The following is a 27,761-nucleotide window of genomic DNA, read 5'->3' on the forward strand; positions in this document are numbered from 1 at the left end:
CCCCTGGAGTCATTAGCATTAGCATCCATCAGGTGAAGGGTTGTTGCCTCCCTCACCCTCAGGTGGGCTGTTTTGGTGGGATGCACCCAGGTCTGGTTGGGGGTTGTGCAGGTTTTGGGGACAGAGGTCATTTACCATGACCTTGATGACTAAGAACCTACACAGACATTTCCTTTTCTACTCAATTTGACCTGAGCCTTGAACTTAAATATCTTTGGATGGACTGTTGGTCAGACATGGAAGTTCGGAGTTATCACCTTGGGAAGACATTTACTGTTAGCCACGACCCGAATTCGACGCGCAAGTGTGACGTGTCCATTTGGATACGAGCTAAATCCATCGTTTTCCTTGCTGCAAAGATCATTTCCACAACGTGACTCAACATTTCTTTTCTGCTGCCGTCTGCAAGCAGCATCCCAGAGAGAGTGTCGGCGCTGCTGCCGGTAGTTTTACTGTATTACAGCTGGACCAGCACGTTTGAGGATCTGTTTATGGAAGGAAATTCACAGGAAGGTGGGAGCTGGCCTGCAGCCGGAGAGCAGGAAGGAAAGCGATGACAGGACCGGGTAGAGAATATGGGGGAGATCGGAAACAGCGACGCACAGATTCATTAAAAAACTCTGTGTTGGACCAGGAAAGCATCCGTGGAATGCTGAGGGGAGACATAAAGGAAAATTACGTGACAGCTAAAACAAAGAAAGTGGAGCTGATTACTTAACCTTTTTTTTTCTGACCTAAATTTGCCAGGAGTTTTTAAACTGTCAGCTGCTAAATGTTGACTTTGAACATTTCGTCAGATTCTTAAGCTTTGTCAGACAAAATGCTTCTTTTTTTTATCAGATAGTTCCTGATAAAATCGTCCTTAATTTGAAGTTTTTAAGTTTTTAAGTTTTTAAGTTTGAAATTTATTTTCGGAGCCTTCAATTATATTTGGGAAGATTTCTTATCATCCCGACCGCAATCAAAAAAACTCAAACTCATCAAATTGTTTCTTCTGGCCCAAATGGAATAATCTGAGGGCCTAACTCGCTCCCTACGAAATGTCTCCCGATGCGGTCAGCAGGTGAAGCTAAAAACAGAGCAGCCATGTTCACCACTCATCGTGATCCTGTTCAGTTATTCTCACACACGACTAGCAGAAGGAGGACACAGTTCGTTAGTGGCTCTGCTCCTCCTGGAGGAGTCGCTTTGGGGAGTAGCAGGGTCGAAATGCATCGAGACGCTTGGTTGCTTGATTAGCTGGTTGATTGTTTCGTCACTAAACCCGGCCAACCTTCTAACCCTGCAAGGTTAGAAGGTTCTGATGTGTTTAAGCAGCACCTCAAAATGAGCTCATGCTTTCGTCAAATGGACATTTATTAACATATTATTCATATCATTATGTTGCAAATAATACACAAAAATTATTTAATCCATCTCTTTGTGCTGCTGCTGCGTGCGTTAGGGCGATGCTGGAAGGGCCGGAGCAGACCGTAATCCCTCCGAGTCGCTCCTGCCGGTTCCCAAATGAGCTTTGAGCAACAATCTCGCCACCATGAGTTTGAATCTCTCCTGTAATCTTTCTACGTGAACGATGAGATGTGACGTCCACACACTGCTCAAGGCAAATGTAGAATTTTTAAGCAGATGGGAAGTGAATATTTCTGTCTTTAACAAGCCGGAACGCTTCTAAACTCTGGGTGTCAAATAGGACGCGATCCTTTTTAATCTCCGGTTGCAGCTTTTCTGAGGAAAGACAGGAGGCGGAGCTAGAAGTGGCACGGATGAAGATGCTGAGGTTCTCCTTGGGAGTGACCAGGTTGGACAGGATTAGAAATGAGACAATAAGAGGGACAGAGAAGGTTAGATGTTTTGGAGACAAGGTCAGAGAGACCAGACTTTGATGGTTTGGACATGTCCAGAGGAGAGACGGGGACTATATCGGTAGAAGGATGCTGAGGATGGAACTGCCAGGGAACAGGGCTAGAGGACGACCCAGAAGAAGAGACATGGGTGTAGTGAGGGGGGACATGAGAGTGGCTGGTGTTGGGGAGGACGATGCAAAGGACAGGGTGAAGTGGAGGACATTGGTTTGCTGTGTCGTCCCCTCATGGGACAAGCAGAAAGTACAGAAGTAGTTTCCATTCCAGATGTGCAGAGAGCCGGTATTTTCCACTGGTTGTCTTGCTTTGCCAAAGACAGCAGAGCGGATATTCCGATCCGAACTTCGGCCGCCTTTATGGCACGACACTGAGAAGAACTGGTGGTGAGGGTCGATGGCGGAGCCCAACATGAATGGAAAGGTTTGAACTCCCTGCAGAGGAAATGGGTTCAGTTCTTACCCCCCACACAAGACAAAATGTCCCATGGACTGGATAAGCAATCGCATTGCTCAGGGCAGAATCTGCGTCTGAGGTTCAACATTCTTGTAAATCTTTGAAGCACGCAGACATCTAAGACCCCAATACAAGCTCAATGCTGCCAAATTGTCCAAGGGAGGAGATAATAATCTATCTGAAAAATAATGAGAGGAAAATACGACACGAGCAGCTCATCGGGAAGATTCGTGAGACAAACCCTCAATGAGGAAAATACCTGAAAACAGATGCAAGTCAGCACAGAGGACGGACTCAGTGTCCTTTTAGGTTTCAATTCGGTCGTCTGCAGAGAGACGGAGGGGCGATAACAGAGGAAGGAGAGAGCGAGAGAGAGAGAGAGAGCTGCTGTTTCAGCTAATAATCCTCCGACATGTTTCTACCTGTTTTGCTTCTGCAGCTTCAGGCACTATCGTCTCCTCTCCCGCTGCCTGTGGCTCGTCTCCTCGTGTGAGTTTTTTGGTAAATTGATGCTCGGACACATGTTCACAGGCGGAACAAAAAGATTGCATGGCTCATTTCCTCTGCTCATCCTGAATCTGACATATTCCTTGGTTTTTGCAGAGGCCTGTAATTACATTACCAAATGATTTTTAATTTTATATTTTACCATCAAGCTCAGGTCCAGAGCCCAAACTGACAGAACAGAAACAAATGAAGCGGGCACATTTGTTTCAGTCATTTCTGGATGCACCGCTTTATTCATTCAAACCTTTATTTAAACAAGGAAGGGCCACGGAGAGCAGGCTTTCTATTTTTGAGTTGCACTGATGAAATACATGTACGTAATACAAATATAGACTGTAGTACAAAACAAACACGAGAACTCTGAAGTGCGGGTGATGCGTCGAGGCTAATGTGTGTTTTCCCCCGATGAGTGCATAATTCCATCCAGCGTTTTGGAAGAGGAACATCAAACGGAGGCTCCAGGGTGGGAACATTTGACGCTCACGCTAAATGACAGGGGACAGACTATAAGATGGTGCTAGAGCTTTATTTAAAACCATGGCAACCCACATCGCAGGCTGATGTCTTCGGCAAGTTTATAGAAATCACAGTCTGAAACGACAGAATCTCGAGGAGTATCAGAAATAAAGAACCTTCCATCCACGGACCAAACGTTCCTGCAGCTCATCTTTATCTGTAGTTTCAGAGATATTTCAAGGACCGTCTCCTTTTTTCAGAGCTGCTTTCAGACCTCGGATGAGGAGCCAGACCGCCTCCGTGTCTTCTTATCATTTGGAGAAAGCCTCTGCAGAGACCTAAAACTGTTTCAGCATCTGCACTGACGATTCCTCCTCCTCGCCTGGGAGGCTGGAGCAATCTGAGACCGAAATAGCAGCCGGTCCCAAACTTACACAAACACGCCCCCCTTTAGGGAACCTACTCATTATCTCGGGGAAATGGGCCTGTGGGAGAAAAGCAGCAGAAGTTCTGGCTCGGCCTGAAACAGGGGAACATATAACAATGGGGGGGGGGGGGGCTAAATTTCTGCTGTTACCACTCTTTGATTTAAAGTAAGTCAACACAACAATCTCAATAAATACACTTCCAAATGGTGATTTTTGTAAATGCAGTTTAAGGATATTACCACTATAAATAATACAACGCTATTTTAAATGGGTTTGTTTCTTTTCCACACCGTCTACAGTTCTGCGTCAGCTGCAGCCGCCCCCCCTCTTACCTGCGATCATCTCCCGCCTGCTGTCATCCAGGTGAGAGGAAACAACGTCCCCCATGATCGCTGCGCGTCTCCAGAAAGCCCGCAGCTATCCGTGCAGATTGTACTCAAAGAAGAAACGAGCGTCGGTTTATTTCCAGGAGCCTCAAATGTCCAAGCGCGTCTCCAAAGCAGGCGGGAGGAGGAGGAGGAGGAGGAGGAGGAGGAGGAGGAGGAGCAGGAGGAGCAGGAGGGCTGCACGGGGCGAGGTATCGGCTCCCCAGGCGGAGGTGAACGCTGCTCTGCTTCAGTGATGGGCACACCCAGTGGGAGTCATCACCGGTCCGACGTGTTCAGTCGGCCCGGTCTCAGGTGTGGCCCGGAGCCGGAGCGTAATAACGTACCGGTAATAAGATGTTTATTAACGCAGCGAGCAGCGCCGCTTTATTCAGCAGTCCTCTTTTCTAGAGCAACATCCTCTAAAAAAAAGATTAAGACTGTATCTATAATCTCATCTCGAGTTAAAGGAATCAATACTTATTCCGGTTCGTGCGTAAAAGTTTTCCGTGACATTCAGCGTTAGACAGACGTATGCTGCCCTCTACTGGCCGTTCGGCATCAACGCGGGCCTGGTCCCACTGCAGAGAACCTGAGCCGCCTCCCTCATCACGGATAATCCCTGATCAATACACAGCGAGGCTGGAAGAAAGGGGGGGGGGGGGGGGGGGGCACACTGCAAGATGATAATATTTTATTATGAGAATAATCACAAAGAGCAAAAACGAAGACCAGCTGGACTTGTTTAAGTTTGGATGAAGACGTTTCACCTCTCATCCAATCTTCAGTTCTGGAGAAGCCTTTTGGATCGGAGGTGGAACGTCTTCATCCGGATGAAATTCGGTGGTGAGATTGCTAATCAACCATCGATCCTGATCATCTCCAATCTTTAGATCACTATCAAATGTCAATCTAATCACGATGACGTTAGGCAGAATGAAAGGCCGATTATTAATCCAGAGGATTGAGAGTCCGCGCGTTAAAGCCAGGCTGCGGCGGGAATGCGTTCATCAGCTGGAAAGCGTCAAACGCGCCAATGAGAGGACGATGCGGAGGGATACGTGGTGACGTTTCAACCGGAGGCTCCTCCGCATGCGACGCACGGTGAAGAGGCAGAGGGGGGGGGGCACTCGGTCCGACACCCAGCAGCATCATGGCACCCATCGGACTGAAGGCGGTGGTCGGAGAAAGTAAGATCTCTTTTAAATGTCATTTCGAGCTAATTACGGTGATGAGGCGATGCGCTGTGCGCGCAACCGCCGTTGTGCGTGCGCGCGTGCGTGCGTTTTGTCAGGATACGGATGTCAGCTAATGCATCATCGGGAGGATGACGATGGTGATGAAGGGGGTCGGTTGTAGCCCACTGAACATCCGGCGGTGATCTTTCGATCAACCGCAGAGGTTCGATCCCTGGAAATGCGTCTAACGCGTGCGCCTGGAGGTGCGCGCAGACCACGGAGCCCACGCACGCCCGAACGGTTATTGTTATTGCTCTCACGCTCGCGTTCGGACATTAAAGCGAATAATCCAACGTAATCCCAGCAGTTATACAGGAGACGGGAGGACACCCACCCCCCCCCGCGCCCCGCCCGCGCGTTGCCCTGATTGGGGCTGTCGTGCCGCGCCCCGGGGATGGAGCACCGGGGATGGAGCACCGGGGATGGAGCACCGGGGATGAGCGGGGACCGGAGCGCTCCGAGACGCTCCGCGTTAATGGCCGACTGTGTCTAGAAAGATGTCTAGAAAGGCCGCAGTGATCATCATCATCATCATCATCATCATCATCATCATCATCACTGGGTGCGCCATCCTTCGAGCCCAGCCTCTGTCATCCTGCGCCACTCCGGACGCGCACGCTCCGCTGCGTGGAGGCCGGTCGAGCCGTTCACACGCACATTTCGGCGGATGCTCCGTCGATGGCGCGTTGCTGATGGGGGCCCGATCACGGTACGGGGGGGGGGGGGGGGGGGGGCGGCTGCGCATTCTCTGAGCTCGATGACGTGGACGCGCTCGAGGCGATCAGCTCATTGATTCGGCCTCAGATGTCAACAACTCTCTGTGGTCATCACGCATCCTACTGCAAATACGCCCCCCCCCCCCCAACCCCCACTCCATTACGTACACGCGCGCGCGCAAACACACACACACACCGTTTTTCTGCAGTGATGTGGAGAGATCCTGCAGCATTTGTGGGCTCTGAAACCATCAGGCATGACCTGCAACAGACGCAGCTACACATGCCAGATATTATCGTGTTATAAGCCTTGTGTTATAGGCCTTGTGTTATAGGCCTTGTGTAATAGGCCTTGTGTTATAGGCCTTGTGTTATAAGCCTTGTGTTATAGGCCTTGTGTTATAGGCCTTGTGTTATAGGCCTTGTGTTATAGGCCTTGTGTTATAGGCCTTGTGTTATAAGCCTTGTGTTATAGGCCTTGTGTTATAGGCCTTGTGTTATAGGCCTTGTGTTATAAGCCTTGTGTTATAGGCCTTGTGTTATAGGGTGTTATAGACCTTGTGTTATAGGCCTTGTGTTATAAGCCTTGTGTTATAGGCCTTGTGTTATAAGCCTTGTGTTATAGGCCTTGTGTTATAGGGTGTTATAGGCCTTGTGTTATAGGCCTTGTGTTATAGGCCTTGTGTTATAAGCCTTGTGTTATAGGCCTTGTGTTATAGGCCTTGTGTTATAGACCTTGTGTTATAGGCCTTGTGTTATAGACCTTGTGTTATAAGCTTATGTTATAGGCCTTGTGTTATAGGCCTTATGACTGTGTAATTACACGACACGGGGCCAGAGGCCTGCAGGCTCTCGGGGTGGACTGGACCTTCCCGTGTAAACATGATTCCCAGTACAGGTGAAGGCTGGCAGGAAGCAGGCGTCACCTGCGCTCTGTTTGGCTGAGGCGGAGCTGCGAGGGGATTGGTGGAGGTGGTGGGGTGAGGAGGGAGGGCGACACCATCACCGGTCCCTCTCTGCAGCCTGGAGGAGGGAGGGGGATGGGCGGCGAGCAGCGCGTCACCCTCCCCTCTCTGGACCGCATCAGTCCCAGAAAGAGACTGGGAATAGAGAACGGAACGATGTCAGCAGTAAACCTGAGCTTCTGTTTCAGTCAAAAGATCAGCTCAGGTAGAGGAAGCATCAGCCTGGTTATAACAGGGTTATAACCCACATCAAGATGCTTCATCAGCCTGGTTATAACAGGGTTATAACCCGGTGACTGAACAGAAGCAGCATTCTGTTCTTCAGCTTATAACAGTTTATAGGACTGTTGAACTGGTGCTCAGCTTTGACTGATCCTGCTCAGGGTGGGACACCTTTGCGACGTCTCATTTTCGGGACATGTCCCACCCTGTCCTTTCTCCTCTCATTTTCGGGACATGTCCTACCCTGTCCTTTCTCCTCTCATTTTTGGGACATGTCCTACCCTGTCCTTTCTCCTCTCATTTTCGGGACATGTCCTACCCTGTCCTTTCTCCTCTCATTTTTGGGACATGTCCTACCCTGTCCTTTCTCCTCTCATTTTCGGGACATGTCCTACCCTTTCCTTTCTCCTCTCATTTTCGGGACATGTCCTACCCTGTCCTTTCTCCTCTCATTTTTGGGACATGTCCTACCCTGTCCTTTCTCCTCTCATTTTCAGGACATGTCCCACCCTGTCCTTTCTCCTCTCATTTTCGGGACATGTCCTACCCTTTCCTTTCTCCTCTCATTTTCGGGACATGTCCTACCCTGTCCTTTCTCCTCTCATTTTCGGGACATGTCCCACCCTGTCCTTTCTCCTCTCATTTTCAGGACATGTCCCACCCTGTCCTTTCTCCTCTCATTTTCGGGACATGATGACATAAAAAAAACAAAAAACATAAATGGCCTATACGTACGCAAAAAAAAGAAAAATAAATTGACCACACAAAATGTCTGCCAAGTTGTTGGTTAACGGTTTTCGTTTAACGACGAAATCGCTTAGCGTCTGAATACAGTCAGATGCAGTCGAGACACATTTCATATTAATTTATATACACAACAAACAAGCAGGTAAATATTTTTGAGAATGCAAAGGGTGTCTTCTTGATGTCATACCTGCTAATATAAATAAAGACGCATTCTAATTTTTCCTTTCCTGATCTGCAGGCATCGTTTTTAGCGTCTGCTAATGAGAGTATTTTTATGCACACTGCGTCGGTTTTATTCGACCTACTTAAAGGCGCCCAGCCTAGCATCACAGAGATGTACAGAGATCTCTGTCCTCGGCTCTCAGACTCCGCTCTGTCTCTTGTCCATCACCCGTCAGCGCAGGTCATGGTGGATCCTCACTGTTACCGCTATTTGTCCTTCACCCCTCTGCATCCTGCGGGACCTGTGGCTTGACAGATGTTATGGGTGGAGAAGCTACAGATTCATGGTGGGGTCTTGGGTAACCTCGTGGTCAGGCCATGAATTCAACAGCACGGTATATTTTGAAGGACCCGACAAGTGTCAAGTGTCTCTTTAGCGAACGCAGCTGAAGAGCAGCAAAGGGCTGAAAGGCCTGCCTGTCTCTTTAAGATCCGTGCCGTCACGTTCTCGCTCTGCAGTGATGTTGCTGTGAAGCTGACATCAGAGGAACAAATGGGCTCATGGGTGAAAGTCCAAGAAGGGGGGAGAACGGTCGTCAGCTCACTGCTGGAGTCACGCCTGCGCTCACGTTCACCCAGTCATCCTCATTATGCAGCAAGTCACACGTTGGATTGTGGCCAAATATCAGGGACGTTGTGCTGGTAGTCCGTCCTCCTATCCTGCCCAACTGACAGGGTTTAGGTTAGGGATTATGAGGGGTGTGTGCCGTGTTATTTCAGGGCCCTAGAAAAATCGAGCATTGTGTGAAGCGTTTGAGAATCTGAGGTGAAAATGGAGCATTCTGACACGAGGTATGGGTAACTATTGTTTCCTCTTGTATCTTCAATCGATCAATCAACCCTTCGATGGTCCTGTTCTCATTTTCACTATCTTTATAATTGAAGTTTTTTGTTTTTTCTTCACTAATCCACAAAAGCTCCTCCTCGTTGCACCTTTAGGGGATTTAAGTCTGATTTATTACCATTTTAATTGTTATCAGCGTTGATGTGTAAGAGACTTTGTCTCACAGTGAAAACACTTTTTAAACTGGTACTATGAAGTACTGCAAAGACACGGCTTTGATCAGAAAGCATGAAGCAGAGCAACGCTGCAGCCCAGCTCAAGCGGAAAGCCGTTATCTGCGGCAGAGGAAAAGGGAATACAAGCAACGGACTTCCCGGCTGCTTCTTTGTGTGAAGAGGCGTCTGCACATCTGTGCTTCCCTTCTTCCGCCTCATAAATCCGGGGCTTCCAGGTTCAACATGTGGGCCCAGAAGCGTCTTTGAGTTTTCAGAAAAGCGCTATATAAATAAAATGTATTATTATTATTATTATTAGAATGGAGACGGCTGTACAGATCCCCAAATTTTGACAGAGCAACATAAAACATAAAATACCTAATTGGACCTCTTTTTAACTCATAGCCAATATTTTATTACTCAGAGCATGATCGATCAGGAAGTCTGACACCAGCCACAGAAGGTCTTTGTGGTCATTTGGGGGGGAAAGTTTTTAAAAACTATTTTGTTTCCTGATAAACTAAGTGTTTTTTTGTTTTGTTTTACTGCTGGTCTCTTCATAAACTGAAACATTTGTTGTTTTGGAGCTAGAGAAGTTGCCTTCCACACACACACACACACACACACAAGGAGCGAGATCTTTATCTAATGTGTATTCTGTAATCTCTCTTTTGTTGGCGTCTTCTATAATCTACTGTAATCCCGCTCGGGCCTCGCTGGGGCCAGAAGCGGATTATATTTTTGGTGATCCAGTGTGATGTTTAACAGTAATTCACCCTAAATGGATTTCTCCTGATGCATCTGGCAGATGGTCTTCCCGGTGATCAGGCCAATGTGGTGGGGCAGTGGACGGTTTTGTTGTCCCTCTGTGGATCGCTGAGATGACTGAGAAACAGCCTCCCAGCAGTCCCTGCACTGAGACCATTTATTCCACTGGTTATTAACCTTGTTGGAGGCCAGATCTGACTTCTGCGTGAGAATTGCATTCTGGGATTTTTAGGTGTGTTCCAGTTGCGCAGGATATTGTTAGTTTCGCTGATTGTTGTTGAGCTCAATTGGAGTGAGGCGAGCTACTAAAAATAAAAGCCATGATTTTTGCAGCAGGTTGCAGCAGCGCTGATGGATTTCTCTTCTCATCTCGTTTGCTCAACACTTCCTGTCTTTGTTCTCCTTTAAGTTCCTGTTCGTTCCCTCTTGCAGGTATCAGTTTGTCTGCTTTTCTTTCATTAACAGCCTTTCATGCGTTTACTCCTTTTTTTAAACTTCCTTTTACACTTTGACAGAGAGCTTTATTCAGGATTTGTGTTAATCATGCAAATAATTTGACAAATTGTCATGAAATCTGCTTTTCTCAGACTACTTTGTGTCTTTATATCATGTGACAAACATAATAATCTAATAATCAGTCAATATTATCGATATATATGCAGCTCAGTAATTTATTTATTTTTCTTTCACAGAGGTTATGAATGATGTCATTAAGAAGGTGAAGAAGAAGGGAGAATGGAAGGTAAGAAGTAAGACTTTCACATCACACTATAATATGAATATGAATTAATCTTCATTGTTTTAGAAGTCAGTTCACGTGAAAACCCTGCGGCTCAATTATACATTAAAGCTTTGCTTTAATAATAGATAATATTAGATTTAATTATGTACATTTTGGGAACGAAAGCAGTCTTTTATATGAGTCATCATCAACAAATTCCTGAAATATGGTTCCTGCTTGTCCCGGGCCCCAGCAAGTCTGTTGACGGCCATGCTTCTATGTACTGTGGAGAAAAAACCCATAATAATAATAAAGTCCAACAACAAATTAATGGATCCTTAAATCTACTCCAGAACGAGAGCTACAGATCATCATTACCGCCGTTGTGGAGGTTGTTTGTTTGTTAGCAGGATTATGGAAAAATACTGCGTTGATCTTGATGGAAGTGAAGATGGGAGATGGGGGGTGGGGGGGTGAGGGGAGAGGCGGGAGCAAACGCGCAGAAGGTGAACCCTGAACAGACACGGTCCGGCTGTATGTTTTGGGATCGATTTGTCCGAGCACTGTAAAAAGTTTCAAACGAGCCCACAACAGCTGAGAGACACCTGAGCCCGAGTAGTAACATCTGATGAGGACCTGCTGGGACCTCCAGACCTGCTGAATGCCCTACGGGACTACAGAGTATTTCAGTTAACCTGTGCATCCTGCTGCACATTCTCTTCTCCTGGCCGGTGACTGTTGCTGGAGGAGAGCGTCCCTTCAGGAAAATGAAGATAATTAAAGACTGCCTGCGGTCCACCGTGTCCCAGGGCAGGCTAACAGTTTAGCCACGCTGACCATTGAGAGGGAGCTCGTTCAAAGACTCGACTTCAGTGACATTATTAAATCATTCATTCATTCATTCATTCATTTGATAGGGATGGCTTTGCAATCAGGAAAACACTTTGATTTTGTGGACTGTAGTACTTCCTGATTGTGAATTGTTAATTTGATGGCTTTAATGAAGAGAGGAGGCTGAAATATGTACTGCTGAACTAATTAAATTAGAATAGCGTTATATTTTATTAACAATAAATAGTTTTTTATTTTGTGTTCAATTTAATTGAAGTTGTTTGTGAAGTTCTTGTAATGTTCTTATATACTTCAGTTTTTGTTATTAAGAGTAATTTTCACATTTGTGTTGTGTGGCTGTTTAATTGAAACAAATGGCTAGATGTCGGGGAGGACTATTTGGTAGGGGGGCCCATGTGATTCCTGCTTGTCCTGGGCCCTGGGCCCCTGTTGACGGCCCTGACTGCTGGGGTAGGCTCCAGTGTGACCCGCGACCCGGTAACGGACAAAGCTGTTAAGAAGATGAATGGATGAATAAATTGAGTAGTCTGTAGGAGAAACAAGAGCAGTATGTTTTTGTATTTTGGGTTTTTTTTGGGGGGGGGGGGTTTGAAGAGGAAAGAGTTTGCTTTACATAATTCATGTTTGAAGCACATCCTGCAGTGCTGGACAGAAATCTGACTGCCATTGGCCTAATTTAAGCGCTTCTCATTCCTGATGGCGAGCATCTTGCAGCTAGTCCATCAATCAGCCAAGTTAAGATCAGGCGTGCTTTTCAGATCGGATCTTTTGTTTTGTGCGGCAGAATGCACAACTTATAATTAGCTGTACCATCCATCCATACATCTTCATCCGCTTCTCCGGGGGGGTCGCGGGGGCAGCAGCCCAAGCAGGGAAGCCCAGACTTCCCTCTCCCCGGCCACTTCCTCTAGCTCTTCCGGGGGGATCCCGAGGCGTTCCCAGGCCAGGCGAGAGACATAGTCTCTCCAGCGTCTTCTGGGTCTTCCCCGTGGTCTCCTCCCGGTGGGACGTGCCCTGAACACCCCCCCAGGGAGGCGTTCAGGAGGCATCCTGAATAGATGCCCGAGCCTCCTCATCTAATTGGCTATACCTGCTCACTAATGTCTGAAATGTCTTACACCTGAAAATTACCAAGGAACCAGGAAACCGGATGCATGTAGCAGACAGAAACTAAATAAAATGAATTATAATAACATAACATATTCAGATTCAGATTCAGACAACTTTATTTATCCCAAGGGGCAATTCAGTTTAAGCAGTCTACCAGACCATACAATACAAACATAATAAAATTTAAAAAAATAATATATATATATATATATATTAAAAAGGACACTCAGTATATGGACAAATGCTCAGTAACATAATAACAGGAATGATTGTTCTTCCCGGGCTCTCTTCTCTGGCACCAGGCACTGATCGTGGATCAGCTGAGCATGCGGATGTTGTCGTCCTGCTGCAAGATGACCGACATCATGACGGAAGGCATCACCAGTAAGGCGTCTCGTTTCTCTGTCTCGCCACGTGTCCCGCTGACCACCTCTGTTCACGCTGCTCTGTTTGTGCCTCGCTAGTCGTGGAGGACATCAACAAGCGACGGGAGCCTCTCCCCAGCCTGGAGGCCATTTATCTCATCACGCCCACTGAAAAGGTGCATTTCCTGCCTCCTTCGTAGCTTTAACAACAGGTCTGTGGTTCCGGCAGAGAACAGAGAAGCCACTGCGTGTCCAAATACAAGACTGTTGACTCAGCAAATCAGGCAAATGGCACACATGGGCGCTTCATTGTTTCCGGGCACTAGCACAGTATTGTGTAAAGGATATGAAGCAGGCATGGAGAGATAGCATGTACACAGACAGAGAAGAGAATCAACTCTTTGATTATTAGATTTCACATATTTGGACGATTTGATGGAATTATTTGATCTTTGTTCCAAAAGTATTATATAGTTTGTCCTTTCTGGTCACTTCTTCTATCCTTTCTTTTTTAGCCTTTTTCCAGGAGATGTTTGAATGATTTCTCCCACACAATCCGTTCATATAAAGTATTAGTGATTGATCAGGCTTGCTGCGGCCTCTGCTTGTCTACCCTCAGTCCGTCCACACCGTCATCTCTGACTTCAAGGACGCTCATTCAGCTAAATACAAGGCCGCCCATGTCTTCTTCACTGACTGTGAGTATTCACAAAAACACACCCGTCAAATCAGAATCCAACTCGCAACTGATTTGTGTGTTTTCACTGCATCTCCTGTTTTGCTCGCAGTTTTTCCTCAATATGCGTCATTGTCTTCAGTCAAGCTCCCGGAAACGATTTCTCTCAAATGAAACTGCTTTCCAGTCACTTCTAGAAAATTAAAATCTCTACCTTTAGTTACGCTGCACAACGGTGTCCGTGATGCCCTCAGTCGGCTCCCAGTGCCGTTCATTTTTCAAAGCGCCATCAATCAGCTGGGCAGAATCAGGCTGGAGAATGTCGTTATGTTTTGCTGTGAGTGCATCTTAAATGAGGACGATCGTCCGAACTCAGAATTCTTTTGTATCTCTCTGGCACCACCTCCAGCCTGCCCTGATCCTCTCTTCAATGAGCTGGTGAAGAGCCGTGCTTCCAAAACCATCAAGACTCTGACGGAGATCAACATTGCCTTCTTGCCCTACGAGTCTCAGGTAAATATCTAGCTGTGTGTAATGATGATGATGATGATGATGATGGTGCAGTTTGGTGAATGAGTGCCTAATTTTACACTGATTTCTAAAAAAACAAAAAGACTCTCATAAAGGACGCTAGTCACTGAGTTCAAACAGAAGAAGAGACGAAGTGAGAGCCGTGAGGGAGGGGATGGAACCGGCTGGAATAGCCACGGCGTGTAAATGATGTCTCGTTGCCATGGCAACACAGTAATCTGTTCCAAACAGACGTTAAAAATGGTCAAGTGTTACTTTAGCCGTCTCGCTTCTTTCTTCACTGGTGAGCAGAAATCACGAGATAGAGGCAACACTTAGTTTATTATTAGTTTATATTCTGCAGCTAGAAAAACGCTCTCTCTTTCCGAAACTTGCAAAGCTAGTGTGTCTTAATTTGTTTATATTCTTACTTTGTTCGACATTTGTCTAAATGTTCTCCAGGCGAGATCATTCACCTAAATTTACAATAAATTACTTGATTCAAAGGTAATCTGTACAACTATACAGGGATTAAGGGAGAAATTATAATCAATACAAACCTAAAAACGTTGTCATAGCAACGTGATGTAGCGACTCTGTTTAATGTCAGCCTGTTCCAGAGATGCTCCCATTGGTCCCATCACCTTCACTTCCGCTGCCATTTCCCAATCCCTCCCTCTCTTTCTGTTCTTGTTATTTACATCTGTCCTCTGAATTTCTATTTATCTCTATCGCTGCCACTCCCTCATTGTCTCCCTCTTGTCCAACATTCTCTCTCACTATCCTGAAGATGCTGCTTGGCCCACAATGCTTTGCTCCTCTCCCGTCGACTGTGATTAATTCAGAGTCAGTGGTTTCTGCTCCGGGGGGAATACGCTGCCTCATAGCCCCGCCCACATGCCCATACCCTTGCTCCATTGGATGAGTCAGAATCCTGCAGTAGGCAGTAGCCAATGACAGCCAAGCTAGCGTAGGAACGCTGCCTGCAGAGTAGCGCGTGATTTTGGACAGAAGGGGTTGAGGAGTGATAAAAAGTGATGCACAGGCAGAGAGGAGAGGAAAAAAAGAGAGGGAAGCAAAAAAGAATGGAGGGAAGGAGAAAGCACGGAAGTCTGAAAAGATGATGGAAAACAAATGATAAAAGAGGACAGGGAATGAGAGGGAGGGGATTTAAGACGAGAGAGAAGACGATGCAGACTGAGCATCGGGCTAATATGCCGTCAGGGCAACAACCTGGGGCAGGTTGAAGTTGTGTTTGTTTGTCGTGCACGTTTGTTTGCAGGTGTACTCTCTAGACAATCCAGACGCCTTCCACAGCTTCTACAGCCCCCACAAGACCCAGCTGAAGAACCCGGTGATGGAGAGGCTGGCTGAGCAGATCGCCACGCTCTGTGCCACCCTGAAGGAGTACCCCGCCGTCAGATACAGAGGGTGAGCAGCAGGGGGCGCACGCCTGCTGATTCCGAGGACAGTTTGTGTTGCTGTGCCTCTGGAACCGAACAGGAAACATCCAGATAGATCTCATCTGAGAAAACAACAACTTTTCCTTCACAAAGAGGCCTCGTAGCGGGAAACACACAGCCCGAATATTCAAATGGGGAACTTAATGGAGACTTTGTAAAGTGAAATGTTAATGTCAAGGGCCAAGTGTTTTGTATGGACCCCCAGATGCAGAGAGGCGGCCAGTAGGTCTTTAGTAACAAAAACACAAAGACCGGCTGGCGTCATAAAACAAAAGCGATCCAGCAGAAAACAGGCTGATTCTCTCCCAAACGGAGGGCAGGGAATAATAACACGGAGACGGAAGCATAGCTGGGCAGGGAGAGCCGGGTGAATGGGATCTAAGTTAGCGTGATCCATCCGCTGATCAGCTGGGATGGGAACCAGGCGTGTCTCCTTTGGCTCGACAATCCATCCTCCGCCGCGCCCAGGACTGATTTAAAGAGACAGAACATGTGTGAGGAAGAGGAACACCGAGGAAGACCGCAAACTAAGTGATACAAGCAACCAGTGCGACTGTAACAGGTAGAAGACGTGTGGACAAAGAAAATGTTTTGTGATTTCTCTCTCTCTCTCTCTCGCGCTCAGCGAGTACAAGGATAACGCCACCCTGGCCCAGCTGGTTCAGGACAAACTGGACGCCTACAAGGCTGACGACCCCACTATGGGAGAGGTGAGCTACCTTGCTAGTCATACTGATGACACAGAGGTCTTTACAGCGCTAGCTAGCATTCACAATTCACACAGAGGACGCTACGCAAAGGCCCCGCCTGCTCATCAGAAGCATTGAGCATTCACACATCAACCTAGCGACAGTGGGAACGATGGGATGGATGACTGGAGCCATTTAATCGATCGCTTGAATATGTGTAACGCTGCATTTGCATCTCTGTCTTGCCCTCTGCAGGGTCCGGATAAGGCTCGCTCACAGCTGATCATCCTGGACCGGGCGTTTGACCCCGTTTCTCCTGTCCTGCATGAGCTCACCTTCCAGGCCATGGGCTACGATCTGCTGCCCATTGAAAACGATGTGTATAAGTATGAAAAACGCGAGTACCCCATAGAAATGGGAGGCTTGGGTTCCCCTGAAGGAGTGCCTTTCAGTCAGGATGTGGGGTTCCACCTGCAGGTATGACACCAGTGGCATTGGAGACTCTCGCGAGAAGGAGGTTCTGCTGCATGAAGACGATGACCTGTGGGTGAGCCTGAGACACAAACACATAGCGGAGGTGTCCCAGTGAGTACTTTTCTTCATGCTTAGTTAGTTAATTTAATAGCAGCCGTTCTCATGGCTTCCGCTTCCTTCTGTGCTGTGATTGGTCAACAGGGAAGTGACACGCCAGCTGAAGGAGTTTTCCTCCAGTAAGAGGATGAACACTGGGGAAAAGGTAAGGAAAACCCCGCTAGAGGAAATGTCTTGGTACTTGCACGTTGCATATACTGTATTAAGTTGTTACTAAATGTAAATACCTTATTTCCTAAAAAATAAAATAAAAATGGATTGCCTATGAATTATGTTCATTTGTCTTTCTGAGATTTGGTTTAAAAGTTCATCACGTCTCCAATATTGGTTTATAAAGTATGAAACAGACTCGTCTCGGTGATTATTTATAGTATATAAAGGCTGGTACAACACCACGGTTAGAATGGAATAAGGAAGTGATCAAACTGTTACATCTTGTTATTTGTTTTCTGGGCTGGCTTTTTGCTAAATCAATAACTCTTGCTGATTAGTGTAATTATTAATGGACTGAAACTAGTGATGTTCAACATCCTGATTTTTTTAATGATTGGAATATGAATTATTTATTTTTTAATCTGCCTCTGATGCAGCCACTCGGTCTGCAGTCTCAACCTGTTTGGTCACACGTCACCAGCACTTCAACACTTAATCTAAATGTGCAACGTAATGTGAATTAATGCAGCCTTACAAATAAATATGTAAATCCATGAATAATTATTATGAATATTCACATTAACTCATTGACTCAGCTATAAGACGACGCATGTTAGAAATCGCTATCTCTAATATTAGATAGTTTAGTTTAGTTTATTCTTTGTTTGTTTCAAGCGGAATAAAAAAATAAAATAAAATAAATACCTTTTCGTGTACAAGAAACCATATTTTGGCAAAAAAAACAATAATAAATATGTCCAAAACAAAACACCAAATGTCATGTATACAAGAAATAGCAAATAATTCATTATATAGTGCTCGAAAAGGAGAGGGAGGAAGATAACTTATACAACTAAGATTTAAAATCTATTGGACTTCTAATAATGTTAATAAAAAAAAAAAGGAACCAATTTAGGAACATTTATATATAGCACACATTACTAAATAATTAATAAGCAATATTTTATATATAATATATTTCAATAATTATATACCAACAATGGTAAGAAGGAGCCATTTATAGAATAGGCCGAAACGCAAGTGTACCCCCCATTTTAGAAAAATCTTGATAATATCCGCATTCCGGCTCCAAACATTTTATCCTCTTTTCCTGGTAACATTCCCGATATTTCCTTAAAGTTTCATCAAGAAACGGTTTTCCGTAACGTTTTTACTAATAAGTCCATCCAGTGAGGAGTGGCGGCCGCATCACACCGAAGTCTGTCTGTTTTCCGTTGGTGGTCTAACATCTGGCCCAGATGCTGACGAGCACGCTTGCATGCTGCTTGTTTTGTGTCCACAGACCACGATGAGGGACTTGTCCCAGATGCTGAAGAAGATGCCTCAATACCAGAAGGAGCTGAGCAAGGTCTGTCTGCGTGATCGAGCATGTCTGGGAGATCCTCTCTGCGTCTGCAAACATTGGTTGACCTTGATGTGTGTGTTTTTTGGGGTTTTTTTTTAGTACTCCACTCATCTGCAGCTGGCTGAGGACTGCATGAAGCACTACCAGGGAACAGTGGACAAGCTGTGCCGCGTGGAACAGGTGAGAGGGCAGAAGAGAGACAAGCAAGAGTTTCACACAAAAGTGTTTTTTGCAATCTGTGGAAATAAATAGGAATTTGTGTCTTTTTTTTTACGTCACCGTTTTATATGACGGAAAGCATGCGACACCTGTCTTGTGTTTCCAGGATCTGGCTATGGGCACAGACGCTGAGGGGGAGAAGATCAAAGATCCCATGAGGGCCATTGTTCCCATCCTGCTGGATGCCAACGTCAGCACATACGACAAGATCCGCATCATTCTGCTCTACATCTTCCTCAAGAACGGTAAAGACGGACACTCGACAACGAATCAAACGTCGCCTTTCTAAAGAATCTGTCCCCGTAGCGCACATGTGTCAAACCTGTCCAGTGGAGGGCCGAGACACTCCAGGTTTTCTTTCCAACCATCTCTCCAGCAGCTGATCTCACTAATGAGTTCCTTCTCTCAAATCAGAGGTGTTGATAATTACAATCACCTGCTTTAGTAGCCGGCTGGAAGGAAAACCTGGAGTGTCTCGGCCCTCCACCGGACGGGTTTGACACCCCTGCCGTAGCGGGTTTGCGTTGATCTTTTTGCTACCTCTTTGAATGACGTTCTCTCTGTGCTGCTGCTCCAGCTGTTGTCCCCTGGTCGCTATTTATTTATTTTTTTCTCATTGCAACGATCCCCTGCTGATGACGGAGCTGCTGAAGTGAAGGTCTTTAAACCAGAGGCAGCGAGGACGTTAAATGACGTTAAATGTAAACGAGCATTTCCCTCGTTACGCCGTACGGCCTTTGTGCGCAGGCATTACGGAGGAGAACTTGAACAAGCTGATCCAACACGCTCAGATCCCCCCAGAGGACAGCGAGATCATCACCAACATGGCTCACCTGGGCGTCCCCATCATCACAGATGTAAGACCCTCACTGGGCGACGCCCCTCGTTTGCTCTTTTCTTCTCTTGTCCTGCCCTTTGTTGAGCTATGCTCAGCAGAATTCTGATAACCAGTCCTCTCATACTTTGTTTGCATTTGCTCTCTTTCACCTCCCTTCATCAGTCCACCCTCCGCCGAGGAAAGAAGCTGGACCGGAAGGAGCGTGTGAGCGAACAGACCTATCAGCTGTCCCGCTGGACACCGCTGGTCAAGGACATCATGGAGGTGTGTCTGGAGGGCCGTAGTTTGATTCACTGCATGCGTGTTTTTGTTTTCTTTTCAGTTTGAAATCATTTCCCACGTAGATGTTCCACTAGCGGAAAGCTAAGAAGGTGTCCCAAAAACAGGGAATTGATTTGCAACACATTTCAAATCTACAGATCATCCAAACTCCATATGGAACCGAAAACAGCAAGAAGACGATTGATTGATTTTTGAGAATTACATCCTCCTTTAGAAACGTATGCCATAATCACGTTTCAAAAAAAGGTCGGGACAGGTTTTTGTTTACCTCGATGTCGCTTCACCCCTTCTTTTAGAAGAAGGGTTTGAGAACTGAAGTGAAAAACATTCTGTTATTTTCCCCTTCTTGCCTGATGTAAGATTTCGGCTGCTACAGAGTTTGGGGTCTCCTTTGTCATAACTTCCTAATGATCCATCCAAACATTTGAAATGAGGCAGGAAAGTTGAACTCTTGGGCTATTTTACTTTGGAGGCATGTTTTTGTAATAAGGATGCCGTCTCATAGCGTCTGTCTATATCATATAATTCATATATAAACCTGATTCCACCACGGGGTCGCTGAGAGACAGGACAACCGCGACGCCCCCTTTGAAATGAATGTCTAAATAAACGCTGACGATAATGGACTTGTTTGATCTCTGTGTCCCCCTGCAGGATGCTATCGATGATAAGCTGGACACCAAACACTACCCCTACATCTCTACCCGCTCCTCTGCCTCGTTCAGCACCACTGCAGTCAGGTACACACGCACACACACGCACACGCACACACACACACGCACACACACACGCACACACAGAAACAGACTCTGATCCCTCCCCTGCTCTCGATTTACGACCATCAGCTGTTCAAGGTGCTCAAGACACGGGGACCTGACTTCCCTGTTTCGTCAGGTTCATATCTCATCTTGGACACACACTCCTCATGTGCCTTTACACCCTAGTGCTGTTCCCTCCTAGCCCCCCCCCCCCCCGGCCTTGGGTTTGTATCATGAAGGGGGAGGTCCCTGTAGCTTCCTCTAACGGTGATCATCACTTCTGTCATAGAAATAAGACTGTGTCCCCTAAAGGTGTTTAGCAGACAGTCTAGGACCTGGTCCAGGGTGTGTGTGTGTGTGTGGGGGGGGGGGGGGGGGGACCCCTGTGGCAGGTTCTGTGGTTGTCAGACCCAGAGATGACAGTTCATATGGGAGGAAGACGTAGCGCTAGCTCCAGTCCTACAACTGTACCAATGAACCCTCTTCATCGTTTCTGCTCTTGGCAGTGCTCGGTACGGCCACTGGCACAAGAACAAGACTCCCGGGGAGTACCGCACTGGGCCCCGGGTCATCGTCTTCATCATTGGGGGCGTGTCTTTCAGCGAGATGCGCTGCGCCTATGAGGTCACGCAGGCCAACGGGAAGTGGGAGGCCATCACTGGTGAGTAATGCCACTGAGAGCAGGCGGGGGTCAAAGAGACGGCTTCGTGTGTCGGTTTTAGCCCACGGCTGCTCAAAAACTCTCCCGCAACAACGTGGAGCTGAACGTGCGCCGAAAATCTCCTCCTTGCTGACCTCTAGTGGTTGAAGCTCGCAGGGTGAACAGCACCTGGCTGACCGGCATCAGACGGCAGGTGTGATCAGAGCAGCCTGTTGTTGTGCAAATAGAGCAGATCTGTGTGTGTGTGCGTGTGTAGGTGTGTGTGTGTGCATGTTTCTCTCTGGACCACGTTTAATGAAAGAGAAAGCTGCGTCCTCATTCAGAGGTCGCCTCCATAGAGGCCTTTTCAGGAAAGCGTGAGGCTGGAGCAGCAGCTTAAATAAGGATCCAGCTTCTGAACAGTGACACAGGCGAATAGATAAACTACAGAGGAGTCGCGTGTGGGAGTCGCAGGACACAGGTGAGGTGAACACGGACGTACCTGAGGGTAAATGTTCGTAAGAGCAGTACAAAGTGCTTCCCGCAACAAAACCTAACCGTCAAAATGGAAAGGAAAGTAAAACGATTAAAGACGGGCAACATAAGATACATGATGAGAGTGAGCTTCGGGATTTAAAGGTGGATCGGCTGCAGGCTGTGGCTCTTCTGAACGGCTTTTTTTTTTTTACGTAACTCCCAGGTTTCAGGCCAAGCTTTAACGGGACATTTATTTGTCTGCACCCAAATAAAATGCAGTACTGGCAACTGCATATTAATGATTGTAAGAACCCCCCCCCCCCCACTGCGTTACGCTGCAGTGCCCCTTCCTGTTAGCCCCACCCTGCTATTCGTTTAGTGTGTTACAGCATTGCCAATCCTTTGTCATAATGGCGTATTGGAAAGTGTCCCGTTCGTCGTTGTTGTTGTTGTGCTCTGCTTCCGCTGTCGCCTTTAAAAACAACCGTTGTCTTTCTGTGTCTGTCCGTCCAGGCCCGATTGTGTGTTCTGCATTCTGACAGATTGATTTCGTTTTTATTTTTTGTAACTGTTTTGTTCTTTGGCGAGAATGGGGAGGGGGTGTGGCATGTGCTGAGAGATGAGTGGTGAAGCCACCTCTGTTCCTCCACAGGTTCCACCCACATGCTCACCCCCACCAAATTCTTATCGGACCTGCAGCACCCCGACTTCCGAGAGTCCACTAGGGTGTCCTTTGAGGACGCTGACCCCTCAGCCGAGTGAGGCAGAGACAGATTGGGAGGGAGGGAGAGAGAAACACACTGAAAAAAGTAAAGGCAGCCGTACAAAGAAGCCCTTTCTGAACCTCCGCAGCACAAGGGCTTCCTCCTCGTTCTTCTTCTTTGGTCACTCAGCACTGTTTTGTGTAACCCCACCCACCTCCTCCTCGTATCCCTCGGGGAGGGGTCACCACTGACTTTTCCTCACTCTATCAGACTGCTGTAGACTGAGACTGGACCAATCAGAGTGGACCATTGGGAGTTATTTATCCAATCAGGTGTAACTTGTCTACTGCCCCTACAGGCAGGTCTGAAGTTCTCCCAGCCGCTACTCCTCACTTTCTCCAGGCTTCGAGAGGCTCTGCTTGGGTTGCAGACTTCAGACGTTTACTAAATTAATTAGCTACAACTCATTCAGAATAACAGTATGGTGTTGTGTTTTGCTAATCACAGGCATAAATGTATAAAACACAAGAATGATGAGACATGATTGGCATCATGCACAATGCGTAAGTTCATGGCAGCCCAGTCTGGAGAGCCCAAACACTTGTATGCAGCTCTAGCAGCAGCGGTGCTGAGGAGCGGTCCTGTCTGAGTGGGTCGTGACCCCCCCCCCCCCATCCTTGCGGTCATCATCACAGCTGGGTGGATTAAATCGCCACTTGACAGCCACCCAAAGCCTCTTTGAGTCTGTTCAAACCCACTCCAGATTTAATCTACCCCCCCGCCGAGATCCATCTTTATGCAAAGACAATCACTTTGATCTGCTACTGGTTTATTTCAGCACAGGTCCTTGAGTTGATGGATTTCAAAGATTTTGTAATTGTTTTTTTTTCCCTTTGGACTCACAGCCCCCCCCCCCCCCCATCACATGCTCACCTAGCTCATGGCTCAACCGCAGAGAGGCTGCTGTATGTAGATCATCTTCTTTTATCGTGAAAGTGTCATGGTGCTGACATACGGGGAGGGTTCGTTGCCCTTTGCATCGCAGCCTCTCTGCTGACGGTGATACTTCAGCAGCCTCTAAAGTCAGGATGCTGTCACAAAAGCCACTTTATTCAAAAGAAGCAGCGTGGATTTAGAGTTCATTAAGAATTGCACGTACCTGAAGCTGTTTAAAGTTCTGCTTTGTTATCCATTTGGTTTGATTGACAATGGACGAGAGGAGGAGATTGGATGAAATGAGTAGCAAGTTGGGTGGAGAAAAAAAATGCAACAAATTCTGTGCAGAAATGTGTTTTCCAGAGAAGATGTGCTTTATAAAGGCCACACGGTGGCGCTGTCTGCTCTAAAACGGATTAGTTCCTCTTCCGCAGACCATGACTGAGCTTTCCACGACGTTATATCCATCAGCGCCTTGTTTCCTTTTCCAGCTCTTTGGTAGCAACAAAACAAAAAAAAGAAGAAGAAGAATATTTTTAGGCCGAGGCATCCATCTCATTCTTAACTAACCCGTTACCGGCGTTTTGTTTTATGCTTTTCTCAGTGAGCCGCTGTCATCACTCGCAGTATGGCCACGCCCTCGCATACTGCTGCAGCCGACTGGCCATCACTTTCTAAAACAAGTCTTTGTCTTTGCTGCGTGTAGTTGTACGGAAGCTTATTGCATTCACTGAAGAAAAAAAAAAAAGTTTCGGTTTTCCTGAATTTATGAGATAACTTAAAGAAAAAAAAAAAAGTTTCGGTTTTCCTGAATTTATGAGATAACTTCAAGCCCTATTTTCCGAAGAAGCATGTCGATGCTGCTTGCAGCCTTCGCCCTCGTTTGCCCACAGATTGGATATTTTGAGCAGTGTAGCAGGTGAACACAAATGCCTAATTGTTTCCTGAGTAACAACAAAGCCATGTTGAAGGCATTTCTGCTGCATCATCTTATATCCATGGAGCATGCCATGTTGATTCATCTGTTCCTGAAGAAACAGCGCAGTATCCAGCAAATCAGAATGGCACTTTCTTCTGAACAACCGCATAGACTTGAGGTGATACGCAAAGTCGATAAACTGAGAACAATCCCTTCAAGGTTACTCAGACAGCAGAGTATTTCCCAGTGTCTTAAACCAAGATGAAAATAAAAGCAAATAGAACAAGCAAGATCTACGGCAGCCATTACTAGACCTAAAATAAATAGGCCTACAGAATTATTTCAACATTCAGAAAAACTGAAAAAATTACCTCTAAAAACCAAAAAAGATTTCCTCTAAAAACCGGAAAAAATTACCACTAAAAACAGAAAAGAAAATATTTGCTCTAAAAACCGAAAAATGATTACCTCTAAAAACCGAAAAATATTACCACTAAAAACAGAAAAGAAAATATTTGCTCTAAAAACCGAAAAATAATTACCACTAAAAACTGGAAAAAAAATTACCTCTAAAAACAGAAAAAATACCTCTAATAACAGAAAAATATATATTTAGCATTAATTTATCTCATTATTTCAGAAAAACTGAAAAAAATACCTCTAAAAACAGGAAAGAAAGGATTTATCTCATTAATTCATAAATTCAGGAAAACCAAAACTTTTTTTTCTTCAGTGAATGCAATAAGCTTCCGTATTGTTGAACCTCAGACATGTACGAGAATTCAGCGCCAAGGTTTGCTGTGTCTGGGGCTTAAACGCCTATGAAGCTGTGTGTTCGGGGGGGGGGCAGCAGAGAAGCAGGCAGAGCCAGTCTCTCGATGTTGGCTGCTGCACACCCAGCCGCCACCCTCGACCCCCGTGACCTCCGCTTCATCATAGCGTCCCAGATGGAGATGGGCCTGCCCCTTTCTCTGCGGTTTTTACCTTTGCCGCTCCTCCTTCATTTGCCCGTAGCCTGATCAGAGGTAAAGCAGATAAACATCCCAGCCTGGAAAAGAAACATGCAGCTTTGCAACAGACACAAACTGGTGTAGATGCGATGCTGTTGATGATGGCGAGTAAATCAGTGGTGATGAAGCTGCATCCAGTTTGCTTTCCTCCAGCCGGCACCTCTCAAGTTTTGCGCCGTCAGAAATGAGTCTTCAGCTGATAGAATCGGTCATTCTTGCTTTATCAGGACTCTTCATTTCTGCATTTCCATTCCTGTTTATGGAGGTCGTAGGCTTAGTTAATTTCATAATAGGATCTGCTTTTGCCTCATTTAATGTATTTCTCCAGCAGTTTGTTTCAGCTCTCTGCACGCTCTCAAATTAAAGGCCCACATGGTCACATGTGTGTTTTATCCGGCGCCTGATTGGCTGCGCAGTGTAGACAGGCGTTTGGATTGAGTTCTACTAGCCCACCTGCTCTCTGGACTTGTGAGGCGCCATCACTAATCCATGTGTTTCTATATTGATCAGCCGTGTGCGCTTTGACATGGCTCCTCAAATTTCTACAAGACTGTACAAAAAAAGATTCAGAGGCAGAAGTTACTATAAGGTTAACTTATTTTGATCAAATTCAATGATTATTTCATTATTATAAGAATACTTGATACCACAGTAAAAGGAAAATCTACATAGGATATGTTTCCTTTTATTGAAATTACCACCTGCACAAGGCAGTGAACATAGTGGCTCATTTGTAATAATAAAGTTCATATTTGCACAGCCATCTGTATTTTTTCAATTGTTTTCAACATATATTCAAGGATAAATACTTTTGAAAACTTGAGTTTCAAATTTAGAACAGGTGAATAGATAGCAAAAGAAGAAATAGAAAGCAGATTTTCATATTTGGATGAGCTGAAAACACTTTTTTCCTACTGTTTCCTTACAAGTTGTGCAGATCTGACGCTGCCTCTGTTTTATGTGCGTGCGTGTGCGTGTCTTCAGGATCGACCAACATCTTCACCCCCACCAGCCTGCTGGAGCAGCTCAAGGCCATGAACAAACCAGACGAGGAAGTGGCAAGCTAAAATCCTCCAATCACATCTACCCCCCCCCCCCCCCCCCTCCCATCTGTATCCTTCCCTCGAAACTCCTACATTATTCTGTTTGCATCTTGCTTGAGAAGAAAAGAAGATATAAAAAATATATATGTTGTATCAAAGAATAAAACTGTTGCAAGTATTCTCATGTTTTACAGTGGATGCAACTAAATGAGCTGATTCTAAAAGGCTTAAATATCAGAAGTGAAGGCCGTTTAAAACTGAACGTACCCAAATATATTGTTGTATCCTGTGAAGCTGCTGAAGCGGATAGTTTCCCTGCTTTGATTCGTTACGTTTCCTCCTTGGTGTGAGGTTTCCCCGAGGCGGGTGGAGGAGGGATGTGCAGTTTGAGAGGTGATGTTGTACAATTATATATCACTCAACCTGCAATATATATAAATACACTGATCAGAGGGGAGTCCCGCTGCTCATTTGTGATGTTTGTATATTCAGTAGCATGCTTGGACTTGTGTGTGTTTTTAAGCAGTGTGGGTTTTCTGACTGAAATCAATACGCTTCTTCAAACCTTCTTTTTGATTATTGAAATTGGTTTTGAAACACTTCACAGCTCAGTGGTTCATATTTAAAATGGCCGATCCCAGTTTATGAGGTGAACCATGGTGTTTTGACTGATGCCAAACACTTTGAAACTAGATCTGCTTCCAGAGTATTTGATACTCCAAGCAGATATTTGTGGTTACGTATTGGTTTAAAAAAAAAAAAAAGATTCTCTGCAGAAAGCCAGAATCATCTCTCCTCCAGCTGCTGAGACGCAACACATCTCTAGACAAAAGTCATGTTTTATTGTCAAAAAGGTCATTGCTTGCTGATATTTAATGACTAATCTTAAAAAAAAGGGTCCGGTTGTATTTCAGTATTGTATCCTGTCAGAATAAGTCTTATCTTTGGTTAGTAATGATGTGTAACTGTATTGTGTATCTGCCATGCGTTGCTGTTTTAGTGTCTCGCTGTTGACGGTGACTTTGTAGTAGTGATACTTTTCCTTTAAATACCGCCGTGTTTGTGATGCTTTAGCTGTAGCTGTTAGTCCTGAACTGAGAAAAACAACTGATCGTCTATCTTTTCTTTATCTGCATTCTCTGTTGCAATTGTAAAACCCTCCGGTGGTGAATGGCTTTGCTAAAAAACAACAACTTTTATTTCCCCCTCCAGCCCTCTTTCCTGGACAAACATGTTGTATATTGCACTATAATGCATTTTATGTGATGCAAATGCTTGACTTTCTGTTTATTTTTTGTTCCTATTATAATTTACTGTTGTATAGCATTCAAATCATTTTATTTTATTTTTTATCAAAATTATGTACCGCATAAAAAATGAGAAAATAAACATTAGCGAGCTTGAAGCTGTATAAATTCCCAGGACTGTATGTTTGCAAGTGTTTAAGCACAAACAATACTTCCATGTGTACCTAAAATGTAGTGCGGCTGT

The 27,761-nt window shown here is 45.8% G+C and overlaps 2 protein-coding genes across 2 annotated transcripts in view; one reads left to right on the forward strand and one right to left on the reverse strand.

The window, feature by feature from the left end:
- The window catches only part of LOC137908227 (protein Niban 2-like), a 17,340-nt gene extending 13,247 nt beyond the window's left edge, over positions 1 to 4,093 (reverse strand). The window contains exon 1 of the mRNA XM_068752600.1: positions 4,039 to 4,093. Within this exon, the coding sequence (XP_068608701.1) occupies positions 4,039 to 4,093 (55 nt within the window). The remainder of the gene's footprint in view (positions 1 to 4,038) is intronic.
- A 1,131-nt stretch (positions 4,094 to 5,224) lies between these two features.
- On the forward strand, positions 5,225 to 26,398 carry LOC137908941 (syntaxin-binding protein 1). Its single transcript, XM_068753372.1, has 20 exons — positions 5,225 to 5,261; positions 10,641 to 10,690; positions 12,934 to 13,015; positions 13,096 to 13,172; positions 13,616 to 13,694; positions 14,082 to 14,185; positions 15,465 to 15,613; positions 16,271 to 16,355; positions 16,590 to 16,720; positions 16,812 to 16,919; positions 17,010 to 17,070; positions 18,382 to 18,447; positions 18,544 to 18,624; positions 18,770 to 18,908; positions 19,411 to 19,520; positions 19,664 to 19,765; positions 20,438 to 20,523; positions 20,629 to 20,637; positions 21,048 to 21,202; positions 26,212 to 26,398. The coding sequence occupies exons 1-20, from the start codon at positions 5,225 to 5,227 to the stop codon at positions 26,292 to 26,294; spliced, it is 1,794 nt and encodes a 597-aa protein (XP_068609473.1). The 3' UTR covers positions 26,295 to 26,398.
- The last annotated feature ends 1,363 nt before the right edge of the window (positions 26,399 to 27,761 follow it).

This window comes from Brachionichthys hirsutus, chromosome 19 (genome assembly GCF_040956055.1).
Source record: "Brachionichthys hirsutus isolate HB-005 chromosome 19, CSIRO-AGI_Bhir_v1, whole genome shotgun sequence".
Classification (NCBI taxonomy): Eukaryota; Metazoa; Chordata; class Actinopteri; order Lophiiformes; family Brachionichthyidae; genus Brachionichthys; species Brachionichthys hirsutus.